At 34.8% G+C, this 27090-nt stretch overlaps 2 protein-coding genes across 15 annotated transcripts in view; one reads left to right on the forward strand and one right to left on the reverse strand.

Annotated features, from left to right (window-relative positions):
• Positions 1-8850, reverse strand: part of Cadps (calcium-dependent secretion activator 1) — a 35616-nt gene extending 26766 nt beyond the window's left edge. For 4 of the 8 annotated variants that reach the window (XM_070287694.1, XM_070287692.1, XM_041776590.2 and 1 more), the window contains exons 1-7: positions 8804-8850; positions 6320-6706; positions 6132-6252; positions 5321-5488; positions 4826-5233; positions 1933-2183; positions 1821-1835 (exon numbers count right to left, since the gene is read on the reverse strand). In XM_070287694.1, the coding sequence (XP_070143795.1) occupies positions 1821-1835; positions 1933-2183; positions 4826-5233; positions 5321-5488; positions 6132-6252; positions 6320-6699 (1343 nt within the window). In that variant the 5' untranslated portion in view covers positions 6700-6706; positions 8804-8850. The other 4 variants (XM_070287690.1, XM_041776597.2, XM_070287691.1 and 1 more) reach the window with 4 other exon arrangements.
• Dyrk3 (Dual-specificity tyrosine phosphorylation-regulated kinase 3) lies at positions 15-22937 on the forward strand. 7 transcript variants are annotated; one of them, XM_070287698.1, is made up of 6 exons: positions 15-66; positions 12774-13097; positions 13154-14013; positions 20843-21428; positions 21506-21853; positions 21918-22937. In XM_070287698.1, the coding sequence occupies exons 1-6, from the start codon at positions 24-26 to the stop codon at positions 22172-22174; spliced, it is 2418 nt and encodes an 805-aa protein (XP_070143799.1). In that variant the 5' UTR covers positions 15-23; the 3' UTR covers positions 22175-22937. The 7 variants fall into 7 exon arrangements, with proteins under 7 accessions (XP_070143799.1, XP_070143798.1, XP_070143800.1 ...); XM_070287697.1 differs by lacking the exon at positions 15-66 and adding an exon at positions 1060-1179 and having other exon boundaries at positions 12812-13097; XM_070287699.1 differs by lacking the exon at positions 15-66 and adding an exon at positions 12089-12238 and having other exon boundaries at positions 12812-13097.
• Positions 22938-27090: the final 4153 nt, after the last annotated feature.

Raw genomic sequence — 27090 nt, forward strand, 5'->3', positions numbered from 1 at the left:
TTTTAGTTTAAATAAGCAAGAAAATGAGAATAAAATACACAATATTACCAGAAAATAAGGAAATATGTAACTAGCGTTTACAAGTCCTGTGATTTATTTTGTGTGCCTTGTCAAAAATCTGTTAACCATATCTTATAAATCCTGTACTTACCATCTTAATATATAAAAATCTCCTGTCACTATGTTTGGTCGCTATAGACTCCTAAACCGCTTAACAGATTTCGTTCAAATTACTATGTTGTCACACAGCCAACAGGTGATGGTGAGTTCACCGTAAGTAATATTTTTCTTACAGTTTTTGGCGAAGCAGACCATATTATGGGACATTGTAACGACTTACCACTGTACTTCGATATTTAAGAGAGGGCGCAAGGGATTAAATGCAGCGGCACTTGATGAGCGGGGGGGCAACGAGCAGGAGAGCGAGAGATAAGCGCTGAGTAGAACCGTTTATAGCTGTCGCGGCAACGCAAACAACAACAAACGCTAAAGGCACAAAAGGGAATGCAAAAAGAGCAAAATGCAAAGCAACCGCAGCAGCCCAAACTAAAATGCAATTTAAATTGAATTAAATAGCACAAAATAAACAAGTAGCATGCACACGCGAAGTTAACGGGAATTATTTGAAACACCAAATATTAAATGTTAGTAAACCCCGGAGGTTTATAGACAAATTCTACACAAATCGGGAGCGCAAGAAAAAAACACGTCCGTTCACTTTGAAGGAAGGATGAGCCAATGATTGTCAATTGTCAATTGTCATTTGTCATTCATAATTATTGTTTTGTGTTTATAAGTGGTGAGTCTCTAAATTCTCATTTGAAATACATTAAGAAGGTAAGATATTATTTTCAGCAAAATGCCACCGAAAAGATCGAATCTCAACAACGTAAGCAGCAGAGTGGCACGACTCAGACGTTTCGAAAGAGCTCATCAGTTGCCAGAACAAGTCAATACAAGAAATAGAGCGGCTCGAGATAGAAACATAGGATGTAGTACAAGCACAAGAACGACAAAGGCAGCGGAACAGTCGCTCATTAGTTCGTACATCATTCGTTCGTCTTGCTTTTGAATATGCACCAGATATTAACTACTCTGCGCATTCAAAAATTGCTATCGGTGGAAAGGACAAAGTATGTCAATATTGTCAGGCGTTTAAATTTCGGAATGAAACTGCCGGTATGTGCTGCGCAGCAGGAAAAGTCGTGCTCTCCACCTGCTCCGCCAGAACCTTTATTATCCCTTCTTGCTGGAAATTCAAATGACTCAACATTATTTTTGCGTAAAATATGCAAATTTAATTCTTGCTTCCAACTGACGTCATTTGGGGCCACTAAAATTTGTGATCTTGCATCCGATGGACGTAATTCTGAAACTACATTCAAAATACATGGCCAGGTGTACCACAAAATTGGATCATTGATGTCAATGCCTGATGATAATCCGAAATTTCTTCAAATTTATTTTATGGGCAATTGTGAAGAGCGCGTAACGACTCGATGCCAGTATAATTTTATTGAACAAGCTGAGGAAGCGGTTTAGGAGTCTATAGCGAACAAACATAGTGACAGGAGATTTTTATATATTAAGATTACTGTTGAAGGTTTAATATTTTATTTACTGACAACTCTGTAATATGCTCATTGTTTCCGTATTGTTTCCTACAAATAATATACATGACAAAACAGTGTTTGCCGGGTCAACTATAATTAGTTCGGGCCCAGCAAAGCGGGTCGGGTCTGCTAGTATATTATATATATAATATATGATACAATTATATGATTCTTATATTAAAAATAGAATTGATTGAAAAAACTTACAAAAACGACGGAGTACTGAAGATACCCATACAGAAGAAGCAAAAGGTTAGAAAAACAAAATTCTTTGTTTAAAATTTAATTGTATTTGCAAGTGAAACATAATATTATTAACCTGTGATTATATCGCTTTAGTTTCTGAAGTCCGTATTTACTATCCATATTTCCTTTTGAAACTGGCAGCGATTCCAAATTCGCCATTAGCAAATTTATGGACGATTTCAATTCCTCGATATACAGAGATTCCATTTCTTTTAATACAAATTTTGGCATAAGCTTGCGATTTTTTTCCATTTCACCCACACGCTGCATTCGTCCGTCCAGTTCGCGTCTTATGGCAGCGGCCTGCTCATCCGCCGAGTCCAACTATACAATTTATTTAATTATTATGAATTATCGAATTAATTATAATTTTTATTATAAATATTATAGTACTAACGTAAAAAAAAACGCTCACAACGTTTTTATATCGAAATTGCCACATATTATATTTCGCTCGGGAACCAATATGACCAAATTATTAATTAATTTACTATTGACCAATGTGACGGCCGTGTTTTCAAATAATCAGGTCTGCTCCAGTATTTGAAAACGAAAGATTTTTCGTTTTCGTTTTTTTTTATATGAAAGCAGATCTTATTTACAAAACGAAAAAATTGTTTACTCGGTGGTCTATTGAAATTTATTCCATACCAACACAACATCATTCTGGCAGGTAGTTATTTTATAAAAAATGTATATCTGACCCCACCTCATAATTTACCACATAATTAATTAATACCACCAGAACTAAAATTGTGAAAATGTGGCAGTATCTTTTACTGTCTTCCCATACAGCGCATTTGGGGCAAGAATATACAAACAAAAACGCCAACAACTATTTTGGGCATGCTTGTAGCTTTTGCGCAGCATTTTAAATTTCCTATTTCATTTGTTCCTCGCCAAGTTTGTTTACAGTTTCGTAGTGTTGGTCAAATTTTCACTGTTAAGCCTAGTACTCTGACGAGAAAAACCCGCTGTCTAAATTAGACAGCGGAATCGCTGTTTATTTCGCTACCGAGCTAGTGTGACCAAAAAAATTAAAGGAAAATCATGAAATGCCATGAAAATGTACTTTTTATGGCGTTTAAGGATTTTCTTTGGTCACACTGGACAGCTGTTTGTTAACAAATATTTAAAAAAAATATTAATAAATATGGCATTAAAATGTCCTTTGTGGGTTAAATTCCATATTATGGCCTTCCCCTTGACAGCCCTTATCAATGCCACCTTTTTCCTTCAACTTTCCCTCCATAAGGGGTGTCTAAATAAATCAATTAAATGAATTATTTAGACAGCGCGATATCAGCTGTTTACTATCTTGATCTGGCAACGCCATTCAATTTTCGCAGGCTTCATTTTCGTCGTCAGAGTACCGGAAAAAACGACGTGGCTAAAAGTTATTCTTCTTCTTTTTTCGACACAGTTTTTTTTATATGGAGTTTGGCCGCTGTCTAAATTTATACAGCGGATTTTTCTCGTCAGAGTACTAGGCTTTAAGAAGATGAAATCAGAGTTCCACTGAAGAACTAACGCCCTATACTGTCTTCCCACACAGCGCATTTGTGAGGAACGGTTGGGATTTAAAAAAAAAGGGAAACTCGTGTTCCCGCATCCGCCATCCGAACAGCTGATCGATCAGCTGTGGCTCATGAAAACGTAAACAAAGACTGTCGAATTGTTGCAGTTGCAAATTTGAAATGGAGCATTTACAAATTTATTTTGGCTGTTGTACAACCGCTAAGCACAGATTGCGTCAGAATTTATCCGCACTAAATTTAAATGAATTTGAGTTTCTCTAATGATTTTTCTGTAAAAAAAAAAAATGCCCCGAAGGGTGTGTATAGGTTGTATAGGCTTCCAAAATCTATAAAATAAAGTGAATGTAGCCGGTTTATATTAAATAATAGCAGTTGGGAGACACTTTGGGGCAAGAATATACAGAAACACACCAACAACTATTTTGGGCATGTTTGTAGCTTTGGCGCCACATATTAAATTTCATTTTTCAATTGTTCCTCGCCAACTTTGTTTACATTTTCTTGGTGAATGGTCTAATTTTTATTGTTAAAGAGAAGAAATCAGAGTTGCACTATCGCCAACAAACCGTGGTTAGATTTAGATGCGTTCTAACGGCGGTCCAAATGAAAAAAAAACCTTATGGACTATGGCAGTTCTTCACGGTGCTTGCTTTTTACAAAAAAAAATAGTGTTTGAGCAGTAAGAAACGATGAGAAAACGAAACACTCCGAAAGTTTTTTCGGCATGTACTAAATAATATAAATGGAGGGGAAAAGGCCAACAAAATTTGTTGCGCTCTCTACATAACCTCAAAAGTTAAAGAAACCGAGTTTTCCCGAGTACATAACCTCAAATGTCTCAAAATCGTGATAGGCTAATTACTCCACAAATGATCCTTAACTTTCCAACAAATAAACCATGTTGACCTGTGTTTTGATATGTATATGTCGGAAAGTTGGTTTAAGTGCAAATTTGGAATGCTTGTTGCCATGGACAACAGAATTATTCGGCATGCTCAGGCTGTAGGTGTCGCTGGCGCGCAGCCGCAATGACAGTTGAGTCGGTAACAGGACAAGGACAGAAGACTGTCTGTTAATGAGTGAGGTCTGTTCGTCTGTCGCAACAATAGGAGACAGTGAGAGAAACAGCTTGAGATTGTCTAGGATTGACGTCTGAGTGAAAATTAAGAAAAGGTGAAAGGGCCACAGGAAAAGTGGCGTGAGGACAGATTGGATAAGACAGCGCAGGCGAAAAAAATTCGCTGGCTCGACTACGGTTAAACTAAATAACGGTTATCTCTGACATATAAATAATATGAATAAGCGCCCAGACCTTTTCCAGTCCACGCTAGGGAAGTGAATTTGATAACATTTTAGGATTTTTCAACTAACATGAGTAAAAACCGGAACAGGTGTGATAACAAGTACATCATAACAATTATTACTCACCATTAGCGCGTTATATAAAATTTGATGTTCAAATTTTTTTACCGATAATATTTGCTGAAACATATCATAGAGCTGCTCTTTGGATAGTATTAATTCACTATTTAACGATTGTTGCATTCGTGACGGTCGCTTTGATTCCTCCTCACCGCTGCCCTTTAGTATTATATCAAATTTTGCCATCCAAGAGGTTAATACGGTCTCCTTACTTAACCCATCAATCTCTGGCAGAGATCGAACTCTTTTCTCAATATTATTTCGAAAGACTTCACGAAAATCATGTTGCGATGAGGCACCGGATTGAACCATCTTCAAAACGCGCTCCGATTTTAAAAACACATCATGATAGCTTTGTACGGCATTTTGGAAGGCTTCATCAGCCATAATTTGTGTTTCGCCTTTGAGAAAAGCCTGTTGATCGAATGAATATTTTCACATTAATTATTGGATAGACATTTTAATTACTAAAAATCGCCTTAAATTTTGCACGATTATTACCTGAAATCGCTGAGTTATTATTTCCAATTGCTGTTTGGTAATTTTTGTCTGTCGTTTTGTCATATCAGTGGGCTGTTTACCGTTAAATGGATATGAAATACAGCGTGAGATAAATACGTAAAGCTGAATTCGGCGCTTGCGTTCGTCTTCTTCACGTTCATGTTTGTCCTATAATATAATAAAAATAGGTACCTCAAGGCACTTTTGGGACTTTAAGGGGTGTGGGGGGGTGGTGTTAAGGCTCAATATCCTAAAAATATTATTTCCAAGTTTTACATCGAACATAGCAAAATGTACGAAGTTATGCCGAGTTGACCTTCGTGGTTGGTGTTCAATGCATGAGCATCACGTGTACACCGACTCAAAATCTACTGAACCAATCGGTTTGAAATTTGGAACATAGCTTCTTTAGGTAATTATACAGGTACTCACGTTTAGCTTTCTTTAATTTATAAATTTATAGTATTTTTTATTTAACAAATGACCTTAATTTTTTAGTCAAAAATCGGGGTTTTGACTTCAAATTTTCATTAAACATCGGGAAAAAATATTAAAAATAAAATCGCCACGAGAATACCTCGGGACACTTATCCTTTAACGAATGAGGTATAATTTTTTTAGATCGGATGATATTGGAGACAGTACACCGCAAACCAACTTTTTTTTGGAGGCGACTCCCTATAACTTCGCTACCTCTAAATATTTAGCAATACAAAATTTATCAAAAATTGTTCAAATGTTGTGTTATTATATGGTATTTAATCCATTAAGCTAGTTTTGCCACAATAATTTAAGGGGTTCAATTACTTACATGTGCATCCCCAGTTTCTTGCTTTTCACTGGTTAAAGAAGGCGAAGGCGACAAGGGACGTGGCAGGGAATTGGCCCTTGAGGAGCCAATACTTTGATTTAGAGTTTCTTGCGAAATGCCACTAAAAAGAATGATTTAACCACATCTATGTGATTGTACAAAAATGTATTTTATTGTTTTATTCTTACCTGGGAATTCCGTTGTTAGGTACCTCAAGACCACCTCCATCAACGCGATTAGTACCTTGTACTTGGTCTTGATTCTTGTTAGCGCCTACCCCCACTCCAGATCCAGATCCGCCACCCGCAACACTTTTTTGTCCAGCATCAACGCGATTGCTGACCGACGTTGCATGAGTAATATTCGTTAAGTTTCTATGGTTCCCAGTTAGGTCCCCATTAGAGCCAGATGTTGGTATATTAGATCCCAGACCAGAATGTGGAATGGAAATTGTATTGCCAGGGCCACACTTATTAGACGGCTGAACATGATGGCGTCCCTTATTAGAAGATGCATTGGCAATGGAATCGTCATCGCCCTCCTCTTCACTCGAACTAGGATCAATCATGGCTGCTCTGAATAAAATAGACCAAGCAGTTTAGATGGTTGACTATTTTTTTAAACCAATTTTTCGATTCGAATTATTTTAGTCTCTTATTTATCAACTACTATTCCCCTGCAAGGTATTATATTACAAGAAGAACTTTTTTGGCCCTTTAAAGTATATATTTGATCAGTGTTCGCGCTATGTGAATGAAACATTGCAAATAGTTTTAAATCTATACTGATTAGTAAATATGTAGGTCGGAATGGGCCGGCTCGGACGACTATATCATATAGGTAATATAGAAAAGATCGCAAAATGTATGGACAAACAATTTATTACTTTGCCGTTTTTCAAAATATTTTCAGCTACACTAAACATTTTCTATTTTTCAGAATTTCGGTTTTATTTTAATGAATATTGGAATACCACTCAGATGCTGTGTGCTGATATTAATTTCCTTTATATAATTATACCCTTGCAGGGTATTATAATTTCAGTCAGAAGTTTGCAACGCAGTGAAGGAGACCTTTCCGACCCTTTAAAGAATATATATTCTTGATCAGCATCAACAGCAGAGTCGATCTAGCCATGTCCGTCTGTCTGTCTGTCCGTCTGTCTGTTTCTACGCAAACTAGTCCCTTTAGTTTTAAAGCTATCTAAATGAAACTTTGCATATAGTCTTCTATATGCTCTCACTGCTATATATGTCGGAACGGGCCGGATCGGACGACTATATCATATAGCTGCCATACAAATGTTCGATAAATTTGTATAAAAATAATTATAACTTTGCTGTTTTTCAACATTTTTGCACCATTTTTGAGATATGGCCAATTTATATTATTTCAGAATTTGTATATTAATTTTATAAAAATCGGATGACTATATGATATAGCTGCATAGAAACAGTCGGTAAATTAATAGGAAAAAAATTATTGCTTCGTTGTTTTTCAACGTATTTTTATCTACTCTGAGATCTAAGCTTTTTTTACTATTCTAGAATTTTGGTATAAATTTCATAAAAATCGAGCAACTATCATATAGCTGCCATATAAACCGATCGGTAAATGTATAAAGCTGGGAATGTAAAACTGTAACTGTCAAACTGTAAACATAATAAGTATAGGTAAAATGTAATGAAACTCTGTTTTGTGAGTGTTTTCATCATTTAAATCTATAATATAAACATCAAAACCAATCTGCAAGGGTATACAAACTTCGGCGTTCCGAAGTTAGCTTCCTTTCTTGTTTTTCTTTTAATACTTTTTAAAAAGTTTTATTACTGTAAATTCTACTACATTGTCAAACTTCGGCGTTCCGAAGTTAGCTTCCTTTCTTGTTTTTCTTTTAATACTTTTTAAAAAGTTTTATTACTGTAAATTCTACTACATTGTCAAAAAGTTGAATTAATCAATACAATAAACTTTTAGACAAATAAAATACAATAGTGTAGTTCGAATCGAATTAATCCAAAAAATAATTACTAAACTGCAACTAAACACTCAATTTAACAAATTTAAAAGCTTAGTTGCTGCAAGTAACAATAAAACACTGTATTGATCATATAAATTCAGTAAATATTACATATGTATGTACACTATTTACATTCATTTAAAAAGATATATAAATGCAGGAAAACATCAAAATTGTGAATAAATCGAAAACAAACATATTCCTATGTATATAGATATGTACGTATGTATGTTATCTTCGTTGTTTTGGAAGCGTGTTACACATATACATTTGTATATAGATACATACATACATATATATTTCCCTAAGAGGGTGGAAAAATCGTTCAATTTAAAAAAAAAAAAAAAAAAGGGGGGGTTAATTAATTTGTTTTAACTTTATGTACTTTCTTCTGTCTTTGACAAGTAGGCACCTATGTTAACGTTAAAACTAAACTCATGAATTTTTCATTAGCCGTTATTTTTTACACAAAGTTAACTCTCATTAACTGCAAAAGGGTGGCGAATTTATATACTTTGTCAATTCATTAAATTTTATCTATTGTAGGTTGGAAGTTACGCAAAAGAATTTATAGCATATTTTTATCTTATTCGTTTTCTATATTATACGAACTAATGTACAATTGCTAAAATAACAGATGAATAATTTTTACTTTTAACTGAAGAAAATTTGCAACGGCAACTTTAAGTCTGGTCTGTCTTAATAAATCGATATTCGATAACCAATCGTTTATATTGGGTGTAAAGATATCGGTTATATTTCTTTAAAGCTTAGTACTAACATAAGCAAAATATTTTTCAAGCGCCAAACTACATATAAAAACAAAAAAAGAAACTAGCTTCGTATATTTTAATTAAATATTTGAGAAACGGAACTAATTTCTTATTTGAAAGTAAACTTTGAGGAATATCTTTTATATCTCGGGCAGTTCCTATGACAGCTATTAGATATTGTCATTAGATTTTCATAAAATTTAAAACGAAAATCTTGACAGATAATGTCAAAGGATGTATTTAGAAAGGGCAAAGCTATAATTCGGTTTCTACAAAATTTTATACCCTTGCACGGTATTATAATTTCAGTCAGAAGTTTGCAACGCAGTGAAGGAGACGTTGTCGACCCTATAAAGTATATATATTCTTGATCAGCATCAACAGCCGAGTCGATCTAGCCATGTCCGTCTGTCCGTCCGTCTGTCCGTTTCTACGCAAACTAGTCCCTCAGTTTTAAAGCTATCTGAATGAAACTTTGCATATAGTCTTCTATATACTCTCACTACTATATATGTCGAAACGGGCCGGATCGGACGACTATATCATATTTCGATAAATTTTTAGAAAAAAAATTATAACTTCGCTGTTTTTCAATATTATTACATCATTTTTGAGATATAGCCATTTTATATTATCCCAGAATTTTTGTAAAAATTTTATGAAAATCGAACAACTATATCATATAGCTGCCATAGAAGCGATCCGTAGATGTAGAGAAAATGTAAAGCTGGGAATGTATAAATGTAACTGTCAAACTGTAAACATAATAAGTATATGTGAAATATTATGAAACTCTGTTTAGTGACTGTTTTCGGCATTATAATTTATAATATAAATATGAAAACCAATCTGCAAGGCGTGCCAAAGTTAGCTTCCTTTCTTGTCACATTTGTTTTATTGCTGCTATATTATATAGTCATCCGATCCTGCTCGTTCCAACATATATAGAAGTGGGAGAAAACTGGTTGAACACGGCAAAAATGTTGTTGTCAAATCTGAGGAGGGGTCAGAATAAATTTTTTATAAAATAACTACCAGCCAGAATGATTTTGTGGTGGTGTGGAATAAACATCAATAGACTATTAAGTAAACTATTTTTTTCCTTTTGTAAATAAGATCTGATTTCATATAAAAACAGCCATTTACTTTTCATTTCGGCCGAGAAAAGGTGCCCGTTTTTCAAATCGAAAAAATCTTTCGTTTTCGATTACCGGAGCACCAATTTCTCGTTTTCAAAAACGAAAACGAAAAAATCTTGCCGTTTTCGATTACCGGAGCAGGCCTGATATTTTAAAGGGTCGAAAATGACTCCATCACTGCGTTATAAATTTCTTACAAAAATAAAATACCCTGCAGCGGTATAAAAAAACGCAGCAGACTTAAATATCAGCAAAATATAGCTCAACGAAGCCGTAGCCGTAGAACAGAGAAAATGGTATTTTGTCAGGTGCTACGGCTGTCGCGTACCTCTGTTTCTTCTTTCTCTTCTGTCCATGTCTCTTTCTGTGCTCTGGATTCTGTCCTTGTCATCTTCTGCAGAAGGAAGTCGACAAAAACAGTGGCACGCGACAGCCATAGCCCATGATGGAATTCCATTTTGCTGTAGTCCGATATCAAATGATTTCAGCTGGCCTGTCTTGACTTGTTTTGCCTGATCACTACTAAGCATACAAATTGTCCTGCTGTAATCTACCACCAATAGAAACTGGCCTGAAGCACGACTATCTTAGTACCCAACAACGCGAAAGATCATAAACCCAAATTATGCAAACGGAAAATGTAAAGTCATGCCGTCCGTTAGTTAGACTTAATAGAGTAATCCCTTATACTGTCTTCCCACACAGCGCATTTGTGAGTAACGGTTGGGATTTTTCACAAATGCGAAACTCGTGTTCCCACAGAGCTGCGTTAAACAGAAACTAAAATTCCTTGTTATCCAATTAATTTAAATTTAGTGCGGATAAAATCTGACGCATTCTTTGGTTTTATTGTTTTTAAACAGCCGAAATAGTTGATAAACTATTCATTTTACTCCCACATCGCTTCAGCGTTGTTTACGTTTTCATGAGCCACAGCTGATCGATCAGCTGTTCGGATGCTGATGCACTTTAACGCAGCTCTGTGGGAACACGAGTTTCACTTTTTTTTTAAAGACAGTATTATAGGGTCTTCCCACACAACATTCAAGCACATTCAACATCCGTTGAACAAACGGTCCATAAGGTTTTGCCGTTCCGAATTTTCCCAAATGGACCGGCGTTAGTTCAACATTAAAATCTAACCACGGTTTGCTTGGCGATAGTTAGGCGATAGTTTTTCGGTGCAACTCTGATTCTTCTTCTTAATTTGACCATTCACCACGAAAATGTAAACAAACTTGGCGAGGAACAAATGAGATATGGAATTTAAAACGTGGCGCCAAAGCACAAGCATGCCCAAAATAGTTGTTGACGTTTTTTCAATATGTCCCCAATTGTTACTATTTAATATAAACCGCCTGCCTCTATCTTATTTTAAAGATTTTGGATGCCTATACCACCTATAGACACTCTTCGGGGAATTTGCTCTTTGTTAGAGAAAAATCATTAGAAAAACTAAAATTCCTTGTCATTAAATTCATTTAAATTTAGTGCGGATAAATTCTGACGCAATCTGTGCCTTTTGCTGTTGTACAACAGCCAAAATAGTTGGTAAATGCTCCATTTCAAATTTGCAACTGTCAATTCGACAGCCTTTGTTTACGTTTTCATGAGCCACAGCTGATCGATCAGCTGTTCGGATGTTAAATGTGTTTTAATGTTGTGTGGGAACACGAGTTTCACATTTGTGAAAAATCCCAAACGTTCCTCACAAATGTGCTGTGTGGGAAGACAGTATTAGATTTCGATGCGCTTTGATGCCGGTCCATTTGAGAAAATTCGGAACGGCAAAACCTTATGGACCGTTTGTTCAACAGACGGTGGCTGCGCTTTGACGGTGTGTGGGAAAACCCTATTACTCTCCGTTTTTGCTGATCATGATGCATGAAATCTTGCTTGATGTTTTCATTCAAAATTTTTTCCGATATTTGCGGTCCCTGAAAAATATATCTATATATCACAGTTTTAAAAGCCATCGATAAAAGTAAAATCGATGTTTTCGCATCTCTACAGGTTCTTGAGAAAAAATTGTGTATTATTAAAGCTAAACCAATAATTTATATATTTAATATATTTTAAAATAACGTTTGGCAGAATGAAATGAGAGTGTTATCTCATATAATTTTGGTTAAGATGTATTAACATTTTCCGCTACAGTTTAATAATTCGGTGAATGTATGTACAAAAGTATGAACATATGTACATATTAATGAAATGTGAAATTGTGTTTTTGTACTATATTCTGAACGTTTATTCGGTAACGAATTATTATTAATTATTTGGAATGATTCTATAAAGCAACATTCATTATATGCAAACATTCATACATACATATGTAACTTACTAAGAAAATAAATTAAGATAAAGCCCACACAATAATTCAGCAGTTTAAATAAAAAATAAGTATTATTGACCAGAAGTTTAAAAACACTATTCCATCCAAAAATGCAAACTTCTGGTTGAAATTATAATGCTATTTTAAACCAAAACAACCAATGAAAAAATAAATAACGAAAAATATCTCGGATATCGGTGTATGTACATATGTTTGTGCATATGTACGTATGTATGTATGTATACCTGAATACTATGGTTGGTTCATTGAAGAAAATCTATCATATTGAACTGTGTGGCAAAAAGTCAATTCGGATTACTGCTGCTACCGGTGAAAGCTTTTTAGACGAAAAACTAATCCTCAAGTCACCAAAAGCCAATTCTTCGCCTCCATCTATAATGTCTATACCTCAGCTTAAGGTCCAGCACATGATTAACCGAAACTCGACGGCCAACCCGGCTGGTGTTACTACTCAAACTAATACCCATAATGCAAGCCAACATCAAGGGTGTCGAGGCGGCAAGCGGCAGGTTCAATATTTCAGCAGGAGCTATGGCTCATCGGCTTTGCTTTATAATCGGCAAGAAGATATGCAGCCGGAATTGTCAGATCCAGATACAAATTCGCTTGTCAGCAATATTCATTTACATCAGCGCAGTTCGACTTCCGATGGCTTTGAGCTTTCAGCCTCTATTCAAGGTAAATAATAATAACGTTTATAAAACTAAAATTAATAATTTTATACAACATTTTAGCCATATCGCTGCCAAATGCCGTGACCAGTTTAACAAAAACGGAGGTTCCCAATTTAAGTTTAAGCACTACTATCTCAAGCAGCTGCAGTAAGGCTAAGGCACAAACTGAACCCATAGTGGATGAGAGTCCCCAACCAATGGAGAATCAAAGCTATTTATTTCACGAACAAATCATCATGTCTGGCCAGCAGAAGAGTGCATTGCAGGATAAGCCAAAAGTTCTTGTTGTTTCGCCCCAGCAAGTTATGATCTTGTATATGCATAAGCTAACTCCCTACGAACGAACAGAAATACTAGCCTATCCCCAGATATATTTTATTGGGGCGAATGCCAAGAAGCGTCCCGGCGTATATGGACCCAATAATTCGGATTATGATAATGAACAAGGTGCTTATATACACGTCCCACACGACCATGTGGCGTATCGTTATGAGATGTTGAAAATAATTGGTAAGGGCAGCTTCGGGCAGGTGATAAAGGCCTATGATCATAAAACCCACGAACATGTTGCTCTTAAAATTGTGCGCAACGAGAAGAGGTTTCATCGTCAGGCACAGGAGGAGATTCGAATTCTTCACCATTTGCGGCGTCATGATAAATATAATACAATGAACATTATCCACATGTTCGATTACTTTACATTTCGCAATCATACTTGCATCACTTTTGAGCTTCTTAGTATCAATCTTTACGAATTGATTAAAAAGAACGGGTTTAAAGGCTTCAGCCTTCAATTGGTGCGCAAATTTGCTCATTCTTTGCTGCAATGCTTGGATGCTTTGTATAAGAGCGACATTATCCATTGTGATATGAAGCCGGAGAATGTTTTACTTAAGCAACAAGGTCGTTCCGGTATAAAGGTGAGCTGTACATATATAAACATAGTTAACGGTGATTTTTTAAGAGCTATAGGAAAAAAAAAATTAATAAATACAGAAAAATTCATGATATCTTTATTAGAACTGATAGTACGGTCCATATAATTTAATATTTAAAGATTATTTTATGCAAATGTTGACCGCGACTGCGCTTGAAATGGTCCATTCGGCTAGTCCAATTTGGGAACACTATATTCAAATAAATAAAATACATGCTTCAATGTTGTCTTCCAATTGAAGCGGGCTTGCCTGTCTATACAGAGCATTAAGGGGGGATATACATGTAAACGGTCTAAATGTAGATATTTTTCGTGAATTTTTTAATGTAGGAAATAGTCAAGCAATCTTCGTGAAACTTTGGAGATAGTTAAAAGTAGAATCGGAGATGATAAAAAAAATGTTGTTATAAACAATATTTTACAAAATGGCGGACCTATGGAAAATATGGCGCAGCGCCTCGAGCCTTGAGTTTCCCGGCTATAGACACGATAGAGCACGTAATTTGTGTCGGAAATCCTCAAACAAAATTTTTTTGTATTCATAACATTTTTACCTTCTATTTGAACCTAAACAAGAACGGAAGCTAACTTCGGCACGCCGAAGTTTGTATACCCTTGCAGATTGGTTTTGATGTTTATTTTTTAGATTGAAATGCTGAAGACACTCACAAAACAGAGTTTCATTACATTTTACCTATACTTATTATGTTTAGAGTTTGACAGTTACAGTTTTACATTCCCAGCTTTATATATTTTATACATTTACCGATCGCTTCTATGGCAGCTATAAGATATAGTTGTCCGATTTTTATGAAATTTATACCAAAATTCTAGAATAATAAAAAAAACGTATATCTCAGAGTAAATAAAAATGCGTTGAAAAACAACGAAGCTATAATTTTATTTCTATTAATTTCCCGATCGTTCCTATGGCAGCTATATCATATAGTCGTCCGATTTTCATAAAAATTTTACCAAAATTCTAGAATAATATAAAATGGCTATATCGCAAAAATATTGAAAAACAGCCAAGTTATAATTTTTTTCTAAAAATTTATCGAACATTTGTACGGCAGCTATATGATATAGTCGTCCGATCCGGCCTGTTCCGACATATATAGCAGTGAGAGCATATAGAAGACTATATGCAAAGTTTCATTCAGATAGCTTTTAAACTGAGGGACTAGTTTGCGTAGAAACAGACAGACGGACAGACAGACAGACGGACAGACGGACAGACGGACAGACAGACAGACGGACAGACGGACAGACGGACATGGCTAAATCGACTCGGCTGTTGATGCTGATCAAGAATATATATACTTTATAGGGTCGGAAACGTCTCCTTCACTGCGTTGCAAACTTCTGACTGAAATTATAATACCCTGCAAGGGTATAAAAACCAAAAAGAAATTGTGACAAAAAAATTAAATTTTGTTTTGAAGGAAAAAACGTCATTTATAGGGATTTCACTTTCTACGCTCTTAAAAAATAGTAATACTCATTTTCATTTAGGTTCAAATAGAAGATATTTTCATGCTGATCATAATAATTTTTGATTCACTCCGATATGTTACAGTTTTTTGTGAATCGTATCCATAGCATAGGTAGAAATGAAAAAATTAGAAGCTGAGAAAAAGACGTTTAAAGTTTTTGATGCGCCCACGTTAACACTTGTATACTTTGCGTGCATACTTGATTTAAGGCACTTAAAGTTGGAATATGAAAATGAAACTTACACAGTATATAATTTAAGTAATAAACTATTTCTTAAAAAAAAAAAAAAAAATTGGGAAACAAAATTTTGGTTTACATGTATATCCTCCCTTAACGTAGCCCCACAAAAAGTAGTCTGAAGGTGTTAAATCGCTAAAAAAAAAAAAAAAATTTTTTTTAATTTTAACTTGTAACCAATAAAACAGTAAACAGTGTAACCAATAAAGCGAAGAAGAAAAAAAGTAAAAGCACAACAAAATTATGAAACAAGTAGAAATTAATAAAGTACAGACATATGTAAATAAATAATCTAACAACTATAGAAAATGAAAGTTAAAAATGAAGTTAACTTCGGCACGCCGAAGTTTCTGTACCCTCGCAATTGGATCATTAAGAATCGATCAATTTTAGTCAAATGATTATAAAACCCACAGAAGATATGTATGTATGTATATGAAACAATGTATTCTATGGTTTTGATATAATTTCAAAAACATTTTTAAATGGTACAAAACTATATTTTATATATATTTTTTTAAAACTATAAATATACTTATGTAGTCAAAAAAATGTACACAACAAACCAATTGTTGCACATCGCAACTTCTTTTAGTAGTTATTCTTGTTGTTGGTGGCCAATTTCCCTAAAATAGTTTTTATCGCGTAGCTTGATCTATGCAGAAGCTCCCCAAAATAGAATGCGAAAGATAACGGTAAATGGAACAATGATAAAACAGAAGAGTATAAGCATGTAAAAGTATTTACACACGTTTATTTCGCGTCAAAGATATTTACACATAAATTTTCTTTTTAAATAAAATTCTGGTTAATATTCTTTTAGGCTTAAATCTCATAAGTTACTCTCATAATAATTAGAAAAATTAGTTTTAGCATCAGCTTGGCTAAAAATTGAGTTTAGGAAGGTATAGTCAAATTATAGTCAATTTGACATTTAATGATAGCTAACTGCTTTTAATAATATTAAGTCAAAACTAAATAAATGCTATGGTAGAACTGCATAAACAGATTTGTTGAAACATTTTTTATATTGAGCACCATTAAGTTGCAGGATCCACGTGATATTCGGAAAATAAAAAAGGAAAGATCTTTCAGAATATTAAATAATTCAGACCGATTTAATGTGATATTAATATCACATCACCAAATCCAAAAAAAGATAACTAGATAGACATATAGACTGACAGAGTCACATATATCTAATAGGTAGTTGTGCCCTTTTCTTCTTATGTTCTTGTGGTATATTTAATTAATAATAATAAATATAAATGTTCTAAACGAACCTTGTTATTAATCTGAAGACTAAAAAGTCCGTAAAACATAGTTCCAAAATTAATAAGCTCTTTAGTATACTCTAGAGTAAATAAATGTTTTTTATTTTATTTTATTTGTTTTTATTTTGCCATCGCTATTTTACTGATGTTAATATGATTAAATAAAAGGATTTTTCTTAAATCTTCCATTTAGTTGTCATATGATTGATTGATTTAACGTAGATTTATGACGGTTTTGACTTCAACTTTGCTTTTTTTGCAATTATTCTCCTTTTTAATTAAATTGTAGTAAGACTACCAAAAAAAAAAACTGGTATGATTTAAAAAATTGTAGACTAAAATATTACATTTTTATTTTTTTTCGAGTTTTAGCCGAGTTTTGGCAAATAAATCCATAATATTCAGTATTTTAATATATATATATATATATATCAGAGAACGGCAGGGGTGCCTGTTTCGACAACTCCATTCACACTTGTCAAAATTTTGGTGCCGGTGTTTCTTACCACCGCACAGTGGTCGGGCCCATAGGCCAAAAATAAAAAAATTGATTTTGAGCTATTCAAGCGAAACATGGTTTTTCTATCAGCTGATTGTCCAAAGTTTACCATGCAATACGGTCTACTTGGAATTTCTAACGGGACTTTCTGAAAATAGATTGACAAAAGCGTTTTTGTATTCATGCACTTTTAATTTGTCAGCAGTGGAGTGCACAGACCAAATTTAAAAATGTAAACTATAATATAAAACGCTGTTGAACCAAAAAAAATTGGACTGGATATGGTAGATAAAGGTATATACTTTATTTGTACAGAAAAATATATATATAATTTGTGTTGTGTTTCGTGTAAATCTTTGTTAAAAAAGTGCGTCTTTTTAGTTCGTAAATGTTGGGTTTACGTAAAGTTTTAAGTAGTTTCCCCCCGTTGCCCCCAAATGAAATTTATGTGCCGTCATTAACTGATATTTAAAGATTATAAAAATGTTTACTTTAGCTGCGGCTACCTGCGGCTGCAAATTTGCCATTACAAAACAAATTACCCTAATTTTTTAGCCAATAATCCGGGTTGTAATAGAAAATCGGGAAAAAATTTTAAAAATAAAAACGTCACCTGAGTACCTCGGAGCACTTATCCTTTAGTGAATACAATACATTTTTTTGATATCTGATGTTTTTGTGGACAGCTAGGATAGGATGTACACCGAAAATAAACTTTTTTTGTGGGGACTCAGGAGATTCGCTATTACTCGTAAGCATGTAAATATTTTTTAATACAAAAATTAAAAAAAAATTGCTCAAATGTTGTGTTATTATATGGTATTTAACTCATTAAGCTAATTTTAGCCGTTTCGCCACAACATTTTTTTGAAAAGTAGTGAGTTTTGCATCCAATTAACCTTACCCCCCTTAAGCTGTGTAAGTTTGTTGCTGGACAAAATAAACACACAATATATAAGTGCATAATTTTTTTTTTACTTTTGGGCACTTATATTTCACCAACGTTCTCATTAAGAGATCAAAAACTAAAAAATTAAAGTTAGGTCTTGGAAAAAAATAGTTTTATAAAAATGTTGTATGGGAGCTATAAGATATAGAGATCCGATTTTAACCAAATTTGGTAAGAATGCATGAACCTGTACCAAACATATAATCTGTGAAATTGGTTAAGATATCTTGAAAAACAAAAAAGTTTTTCATATTAAGTATGGATTTTTAACAGATTGTTCCTATGGCAGCTATATGATATAGTCGAGCAATATGGCCAATTTTTTGTGGATATACTTAAAACATTTTTCTAGATTTTTGGTGAAAGTTTCATAGCGATAGCACATCTAGAAGTATTTATGGCCGCGGCTCCATACAAGCTCGACCACTGTGCACCGGCAAATAAAGTAAACGAGTCGCACACACATAAACTTGCACGAGTATAACGAGTGGCATGTATACCGAGCACCCGATTACGTTTTCAGCGATTGTTTTTATTCATTTTACACCCGGTACTTTTCGTTGCTCGGTGCCGGTGGCACTCACACACATAACTAAACGAGCGAGTAGTTGAAGCACACATAAGTAAACGAGCGAGTGGGTAAAGCACACAAAAAATACTCGGGTGTTTTGAAGTCACCCGAGTAGTTTTTGTGTGCTTTACCCACTCGTTCGATTAGCATTCAGTTTTTTTACTATGTGTCGAAAAATAGAATGAACTATGTACCATATACATATATGTTATTATTTTTGGTTAATTAAAAGAACAAGAAATCAGGAAATGTATACTGTATTTATAATTTACTTAAATGAATTTTGGTTGTACCAGATTGCAAAAGGAATCACAAAAATAAACGAGAGCATCTAGTCACCGGGTGTTGTTTTAGGCTCGAGTATTGTGTTCTCGCTTTTACTCACTTCTCTTTCGAGCATTTCTTGCTCAACTTGTTGACTCGTAGACGAACTACGCTTGTGTGCACAAATATACGAGAATTATTGTCGAGTGTTTACTCGCACCCTATTCTCGTTGCCGAAAAATAACTCGGGTGTCAAAAATACTCGGTGTTTATCCGGTGGTTTGCTGCCGCTCTCTGATATATATATATGTCGGAAAGTTGGTTTAAGTGCAAATTTGGAATGCTTGTTGCCATGGACAACAGAATTATTCGGCATGCTCAGGCATTGGTAGCCCTGTAGGTGTCGCTGGCGCGCAGCCGCAATGACAGTTGAGTCGGTAACAGGACAAGGACAGAAGACTGTCTGTTAATGAGTGAGGTCTGTTCGTCTGTCGCAACAATAGGAGACAGTGAGAGAAACAGCTTGAGATTGTCTAGGATTGACGTCTGAGTGAAAATTAAGAAAAGGTGAAAGGGCCACAGGAAAAGTGGCGTGAGGACAGATTGGATTAGACAGCGCAGGCGAAATAACGGTTATCTCCGACATATACATATTTTTTTGTAAATTCTGTAGCAGCGCGAATCATCTTTAAACGTGTATAAATAATAAACGTGTGTAAATACATGCTTCTACTCTTTTGTTTTTATTATTTCCCCATGTACCGATATCATTCGCATTTCTTTTTGGGTTGCTTCTGCATAGATCAAGCTACGTGATAAAAAATATTTTACTGAAATTGGTTAACAACAACAAGAATAAGAGAAGTTGGGATGTCCAACAATTGGTTCCATGTGTAAATACTTTTGACTACCTGTATATTTGCTGAACAACAACAAAGTACCTATTAATATTATTTTTACAGATACAGTTTTCCATTCCCAGATCTACATTTTTCTCAACATTTAATGATCGTTCCTATGGTAGCTAAATGATATAGTCGTCCGATTTCCATAAAATTAAAACCGAAATTCTGAATAATACAAAATGGTTAAATCTTAAAATAAATGAAAAAAACATTAAAAAAACAGCGAAACTAGAATTTTTTTCTAAAAAAATTTCCGATTGCTTTGATGGCAGCTATATGATATTGTCGTCCGATTCGGCGACTAATATACTAGTAAAAAAGCAAGAAGACTATCTGCAAAATTGCATAAAAACGGTTAGACGGATAAGGCATGGATATATCGACTCGGCTGTTAAAGCTGATTAAGAATATATGTACTTCGTAGGGTCGGAAGCGACCCTTCACTGCGTTGAAAACTTCTGACTTAATTCTCCTGCCGGTTCTAGAGCGCTCATTTATTGGCTTTTGGAGTAAATTTAAGACAGCCTGAAGCCAGTTCACAATATATCTTAGTTTAGCTATGTATAGTATGTTTTATTTTTCATGATACTATTTATATATATATTTATTTTGACAGGTGATTGACTTTGGTTCGTCGTGTTTTGAAAATCAACGAATCTACACATATATCCAGTCACGTTTCTATCGCGCTCCCGAAGTTATATTAGGCTCAAAATATGGCCGAGCCATTGATATGTGGTCATTGGGTTGTATTTTAGCAGAGTTGCTATCGGGGCATGCCCTATTTCCGGGCGAAAATGAAAGCGATCAACTGGCGTGCATTATTGAAGTGTTGGGAATGCCAAATAGGAATATATTAGCCAGTTCGAAGAGATCAAAATCATTTTTTAGCCCAAAGGGATATCCCCGCTACTGCACTGTTCGCACCATGTCCGATGGTATGGTGGTTCTAATCGGTGGTCAGTCCCGCAGGGGCAAGCCACGCGGTCCACCTTGCTCCAAGAGTTTATCTAAGGCGCTGGATGGATGTAAAGATCCGCTGTTTCTTAATTTTATACGCGGTTGCCTAGAATGGGATGCAGAAAAGCGATTGACACCATCAGAAGCGTTGAAGCATCCTTGGCTGCGCCGTAGACTGCCCAGGCCGCCTAGCACTACAAGTGGCGGTTGTAACACGAGCGGAAATCAGTCCCCAGTAACAGGTATTATAAGGAAGAGATATATAATATAATAATACATAAAAATAAATATGTTTATAATAAAAATATATGTTTTCCAGGTGTCAATAAAGGGTCCGCAAATGAAGTAACAAATATAAATTCCTCAACATCCGGTACATCCATTTCGTTATCCATTGAAAGGGACAACGAAAATAGTCATTGCGATTTAAAGCTCACGAAACTGGCCAACTTAAATGTCAACGAAGGCGAATTAATAACAAAAAAAGATACAGATATCTTGGCAGAAGGTTTAAGAAAAGCATGCGTTAATGATATCTCCACACGATTATTATTACCTTCAACAACAACAACGTCAGCGCATTCAGCGGATTCTGGTGAAACATCTAGATTTTATCCAGCTTCTATGCCATATTTACCGCATTTGATGAACAATAATGGAATGAATAGTAAACAGAACTATTCAATTTTTTACTTTATTAAATGTATAAATATATATATGTATTTTTTTAGGACTCACTGGCTCCCTAAACAGCTCGGCCAACTCTCTCCTCCAACTAGAGAATGTCACAAATTTGGATATCTTGCAAGATTACTCCTCGACCTCAAGCACGCCCAATTTAAAAACAAAAGATGCTGGATCTGGATATGCTTTAGATACAGCTAATGAGTCTTTGGCTAACCTAGCTAGTAGTGGTTATGTCTTGGATAAATCTATTAAAATTATTAGTGGTAACTCTAACCTAACAAATATAAGAAATGATATGTAGCCAATTCCTGAAAATATCATACAATTTGCCATTTTAAAGATCATAAAAAGCTTAATTTGATTTATTATTTAAAAAAGGCACTGCCAGTATAAAAGTGATACCAAACTAATAAATTAAACATCAAGTCAAGTCGCACACATAAATACTAAAAAAACAAAGATCTCACAAGGATTAAAATTTACAAATTTAAGTATGATTGCATTTTTATTACAAAACAAAAAATTGCTACATACATGTTACACACAGTTTGGGTTATAATGTTGCATAAAGAACCTAACTTAATCAAATAAATAAAAATATTTATATATATATATATATATATGAATAAATATGTAGAAGAATTTACCATACACTGCTAATGCTAATGCAATTCTGATAAGTTTTCGGGTTTTTAAAGATTAAAAAGCTTCTATATAGGTTGAATATGTCAATAAAATCATAAAATCATTTTAAAGCAAGGGTCCTAAACAATTCCATTTTCCATTTTATATCAACATAAATTTATAAATAAATAATAAAACAGACCTTAGAAAAAACGCTATAATGGAGCATTCTAATGTCTGCCATCTTTCCTTTTTTAATTGGAAGGATCTGTATTAATTTAAGTTAATTGTAAAGTCCCCTTCAAGATATGAATAGGAACGGCTTTAAAATGTAATTTGTAGTAAACAAAAAAAGCCTTATATCAATATCTGATTGCATGCTAATTACCAATAAAAAGTAACTTAAAAGAAAAACTATAAATAAAATTTACAAAAGATGACGCGAAGAAAAAAATTTATCTTAGGCACGGTATCGAAGGGTAAAACCTGGATTCAAAGGAGAGAAAAAACGAGAGGCAAATAGTTTCAAATGGATGTTCTTGATTATGAGAGGGTACTCTTTTAGTATTTTCAGAGAGGGGTGCGTCTTATCCGCATTGATATTGAGTCCTACCTTCTCCGCCCACTCACATTTCTCCCTGAGCGTTGTTTCCATGATCGAACTGAGGGTCGATGGACAGACTTCCGTGATCATTATGCCGCATAAGCTGTTATTATTGGTGCGCTCTTTCTCACCATGGCACACTGGTCCCAAAGTCAAAAATTTGTGCAGTAATTAGAAAAATGGAGATATACGCTTGAAACTTGGTACAGTTAATGGTTGTTGGATATAAAAAGCCTGTGCAAAAATTGTTTGCGATCGGGCCACGCCTTCCTTACCTCCCCTTATAAACAACAAAATTACTCATACGTCCGTTTGTCAATTGATATTGCTTTCAGTTTTACATGGCTTAGATTTTAGTTTCTTATCAGAAAATAAATATTTAAAATGAAAAAATAACTAAAATAGAAAATGAGGAAAGTTTTCGGCTAATTTTATTTATTTTCTTTATCACATATATTTATTAAATTAATCATTTTCTACATCTAAATCAAAAGAATAGTCATTAGTAAATTCAGTTGTGTCCAAGTCATCTCCATCATCATGTGCATCATCAAATCATCAAATGTATCTGGTATACAATCTTCAAAATATTGTTTGTACAAACTTTGGCCAGTTGAACCGTCAAATCCATAACTGGCAATTAATTTCATATTACAAATATTTGGATAAACGTCAAATATGTCTTTTTGTAATTGTAATATACGTTCGACAGTGTGATTAAGCATGTTTTGTAGTGAAACAGAAGCGACAGACTCCGTAATATTTATTCCTTTAGGCCTGCACTTATCTTTTGCAGCGATAATTTTTTTGTAGCTCGGATAAATGTCGCAATTCCAGCATTTACTTTGCAGCCTTATGCTCATATACTGTTTTTTTGTAAAGCCGTTTTCAATTAAAAAGTCTAAGGCTTCTTCTGGAGTGAAAGGTACAGGCTCTGCTTTGGAAGATACTTCCTCAACGGTCAATCGCGCCTTTTTTGCAGCCAAGTTTGCTGCATGAGCAAGAAGATTAACGTCGTTATTATTTTTAGATGAAAGATCGGCAGCTAATCTTTGCTTTAATCGGCAACTTCCTGCATCATAGTTTAGTCGTGGGCGTCCTGCATTTTTGGGGGCCACTTCCATAAAATCAGATGGTAATAATTTGATTTTGAAACGTAATGCGAGCCAATTTTCATGCTTCTTCTTAAGTCTTTAAACATCCCGCTTACAATTGTTTAACCGTGTTTTTAATGCAGCAACAAAGTTTGCTATTTTATTGTCTATGGGGTTCTTTATATGTTCCTTTACTGTTTTAATAATATGCTGCAGCACAAAATCATAAATACTTTTATTTTCACGACCATTTGCCAGCCAAACCTCTACCATTTCAGCATAGCTCAAATCGATGTTGTCTGTCAAAAAACAATATTTCATGGAATCGGGCAAAAACGGGCAAAAAAAATTAGTTTAATCAAAAAATGTATATGTTAAAGATAACATCTGTATCAATAGTTTCTTAAATACGATTAAATACTATATACCTTTATTCCACGGAACACGACAAAAGTTAGGTTAGAATTGTTAAAACACATAACATCACAAAAACACATATTAATAAAGAAATTACACATATAACAAATATTGCAATATTACATAATATTTCACATACCTGCATAATTATCATCCATTTTGAATTATAGCAATCGAGATATTAGATTTTACACAATTTGTTTTCAAACTTTGCATTAATTTCGCGAGAAAGCAATGCCAAAGTTTGCGGTAAACGATTAGCTGATTTCCAGGGCTGCCAGCGATCGCAGGGATGCAATTTCAATTGAAACTCTATTATTTTCAATTGCCCTGAATATTACTCTATCGCAATAAAATATTGTTTTCGCCCAACTCTTAAAAAAGAAAATTGGATTCTTGCACAAATTTTGGACTTTGGGACCAGTGTGCATGGAAGCGGTGCCCCAATCTGATTGTATCCGACGGCAAATCAGAAGATTTCTGATCCACAAGTTGATAGCGGGGGGCGTGTTGGTCGCTTCTAGGCGATCCATTATTGCGTCCATGCTAACGTTGCATGTATATATTGCTGTATATATTGCATTAAAGCCATGGGGTGATCACTTCCTGGGTCACCTGCAGCATGGCTGGGAATATTTCAACTAGGCCTGGTGCTTTTATTCTCGCAAATGAGTCTATAGCCCCGTGGATTCTACTAGAGGATATTAGATCTTTTGGGAGATGCTCTTCTCCAGTTGCTAGGTCTTGGTGCTTATTCGCATAGGGTACCTCAGTGCATCCTGGGAAATGCGCATGCATTAGTGCTGTTAGGGTACACTGGGTATCAGTACACTGATCTATAAGGTTTTTGACCACTTTATGTGGTATTGTCATTTTTTTTTTAAATGCTCTTTTTAAAAAAAAAATTAGTGAGATTGTATTAACCAAACATTAAAACTCTTATGCCCCATACTCAAAATGGCAATACTTAACAGCATATGTTAGCAACACAGCTGCAAAATACGCTGTTGCATCCGAAAGCACGTCCGCTAAGTTTGCAATTTTTACGAAGTGATCTTTGGTGTAAGACACCATCTGTAAAGGAAAAAACTAATAGACACTGATTTCACAGGTTTTAACTACATGTTAAATGCATTTATTGTTTAAATTGTGCGTGTTTATACTGATATTTTGTCATTTTATAAATGCATCTTAAGCTGAGTTTTGAGGAACAAATTTCAACTTTGGGAAGAGTTTTGAAATAGAAGTTTGCATTAGTTTTCAGTGCGTCCAAATGTATGTTGAAGCATTGTCAATTCTGAGCAAAAAACTATTAGTCTTAATGTGTCCTTTGGCGCACTATTGGTGCAATTTTAATGTTCTTTAGATAATGTATTAACCCGGTTTTACGCACCAAAAATACAAATAATTACGTTCGTTTTACACGTATATTTTCTCGCTGTGCTCTGCACACTTTGCCTCGGCGAATAAGACTGACTTAGCTTTTACAATGACAGTCCCAACATAAATGTAAATCCAAAGCCAACTTGATTAGCTCGGAAGTACAGGTTCCTACATCCCTTCCTTATTGACGAGCTTCAGCTTCAGCCCTTTCTTTGGAATCCTATGTCGCCTCAGTAGTCGCTTCCATTTCCTTAGATATCTCCGGTATCCTGAAGTTGGAGGGCTGCGGAACATCACCTGTACTCCGGGAGTGTGAAGAGTGATCGGCGGTATCAGCTGGTAACTGTAATGGTGGAATCTTTTTCACATGGCTCACGTTTCTTGTCAAGGTCTTGCCTCCACTCGCTATTCTTACAATATCTCCCTCTCTTCCTTCTACGACGTATTCAGTGATGTCAAAATTCAGTGTAAGTTTGTGAGGTAATATTACATTTTTAAGAAAAACCTTGTCGCCTACTTTAACATCAATCTCCCTAGCCCCTCTCCTCTTGTCGGCATATTCTTTCCCTTTCTGTTTGTTTACTAAATCCCGGTCTCTTTCTGCTGAATCACTGTATTCGCCTACCAAATCCTGAACTCCCGGGATTTTGTCTCTTATCACTCGATTGAACATCAATTCTGTTGGTGCAGACCCTGTGGTTCCATGGGGAGTAACATTATACATCATAACAAATGATTGAATTTCTTCCTTGAGGTTATTCTTGTTGGTGTACGCAATTTTCAGCCTTTTCACTAACGATCTGTTCATGTTCTCAACTTCCCCATTAGCTTGAGGCCAATAAGGTGGCGATGTTACTTGCTCTATTCCGCATTGCTTACAATATTCTTAAAATTCTGTACTGACATATTGTCTTCCATTGTCAGTCTTTAACTTTTTAGGATAACCTAATCTGGAGAAAATTTCTTTCATGGCTCCGATTAACGAAATTGATGAGATCGATTTAAGAAATTTGTATTCCATATACCTGGAGTAATAGTCGATGAAAACTAAAATGTGTTCGTGGTTTGGCAATGGTCCCAAAAGGTCGGTAGCTA

Source organism: Drosophila kikkawai, chromosome 4, assembly GCF_030179895.1.
Source record: "Drosophila kikkawai strain 14028-0561.14 chromosome 4, DkikHiC1v2, whole genome shotgun sequence".
NCBI classification, from domain to species: domain Eukaryota; kingdom Metazoa; phylum Arthropoda; class Insecta; order Diptera; family Drosophilidae; genus Drosophila; species Drosophila kikkawai.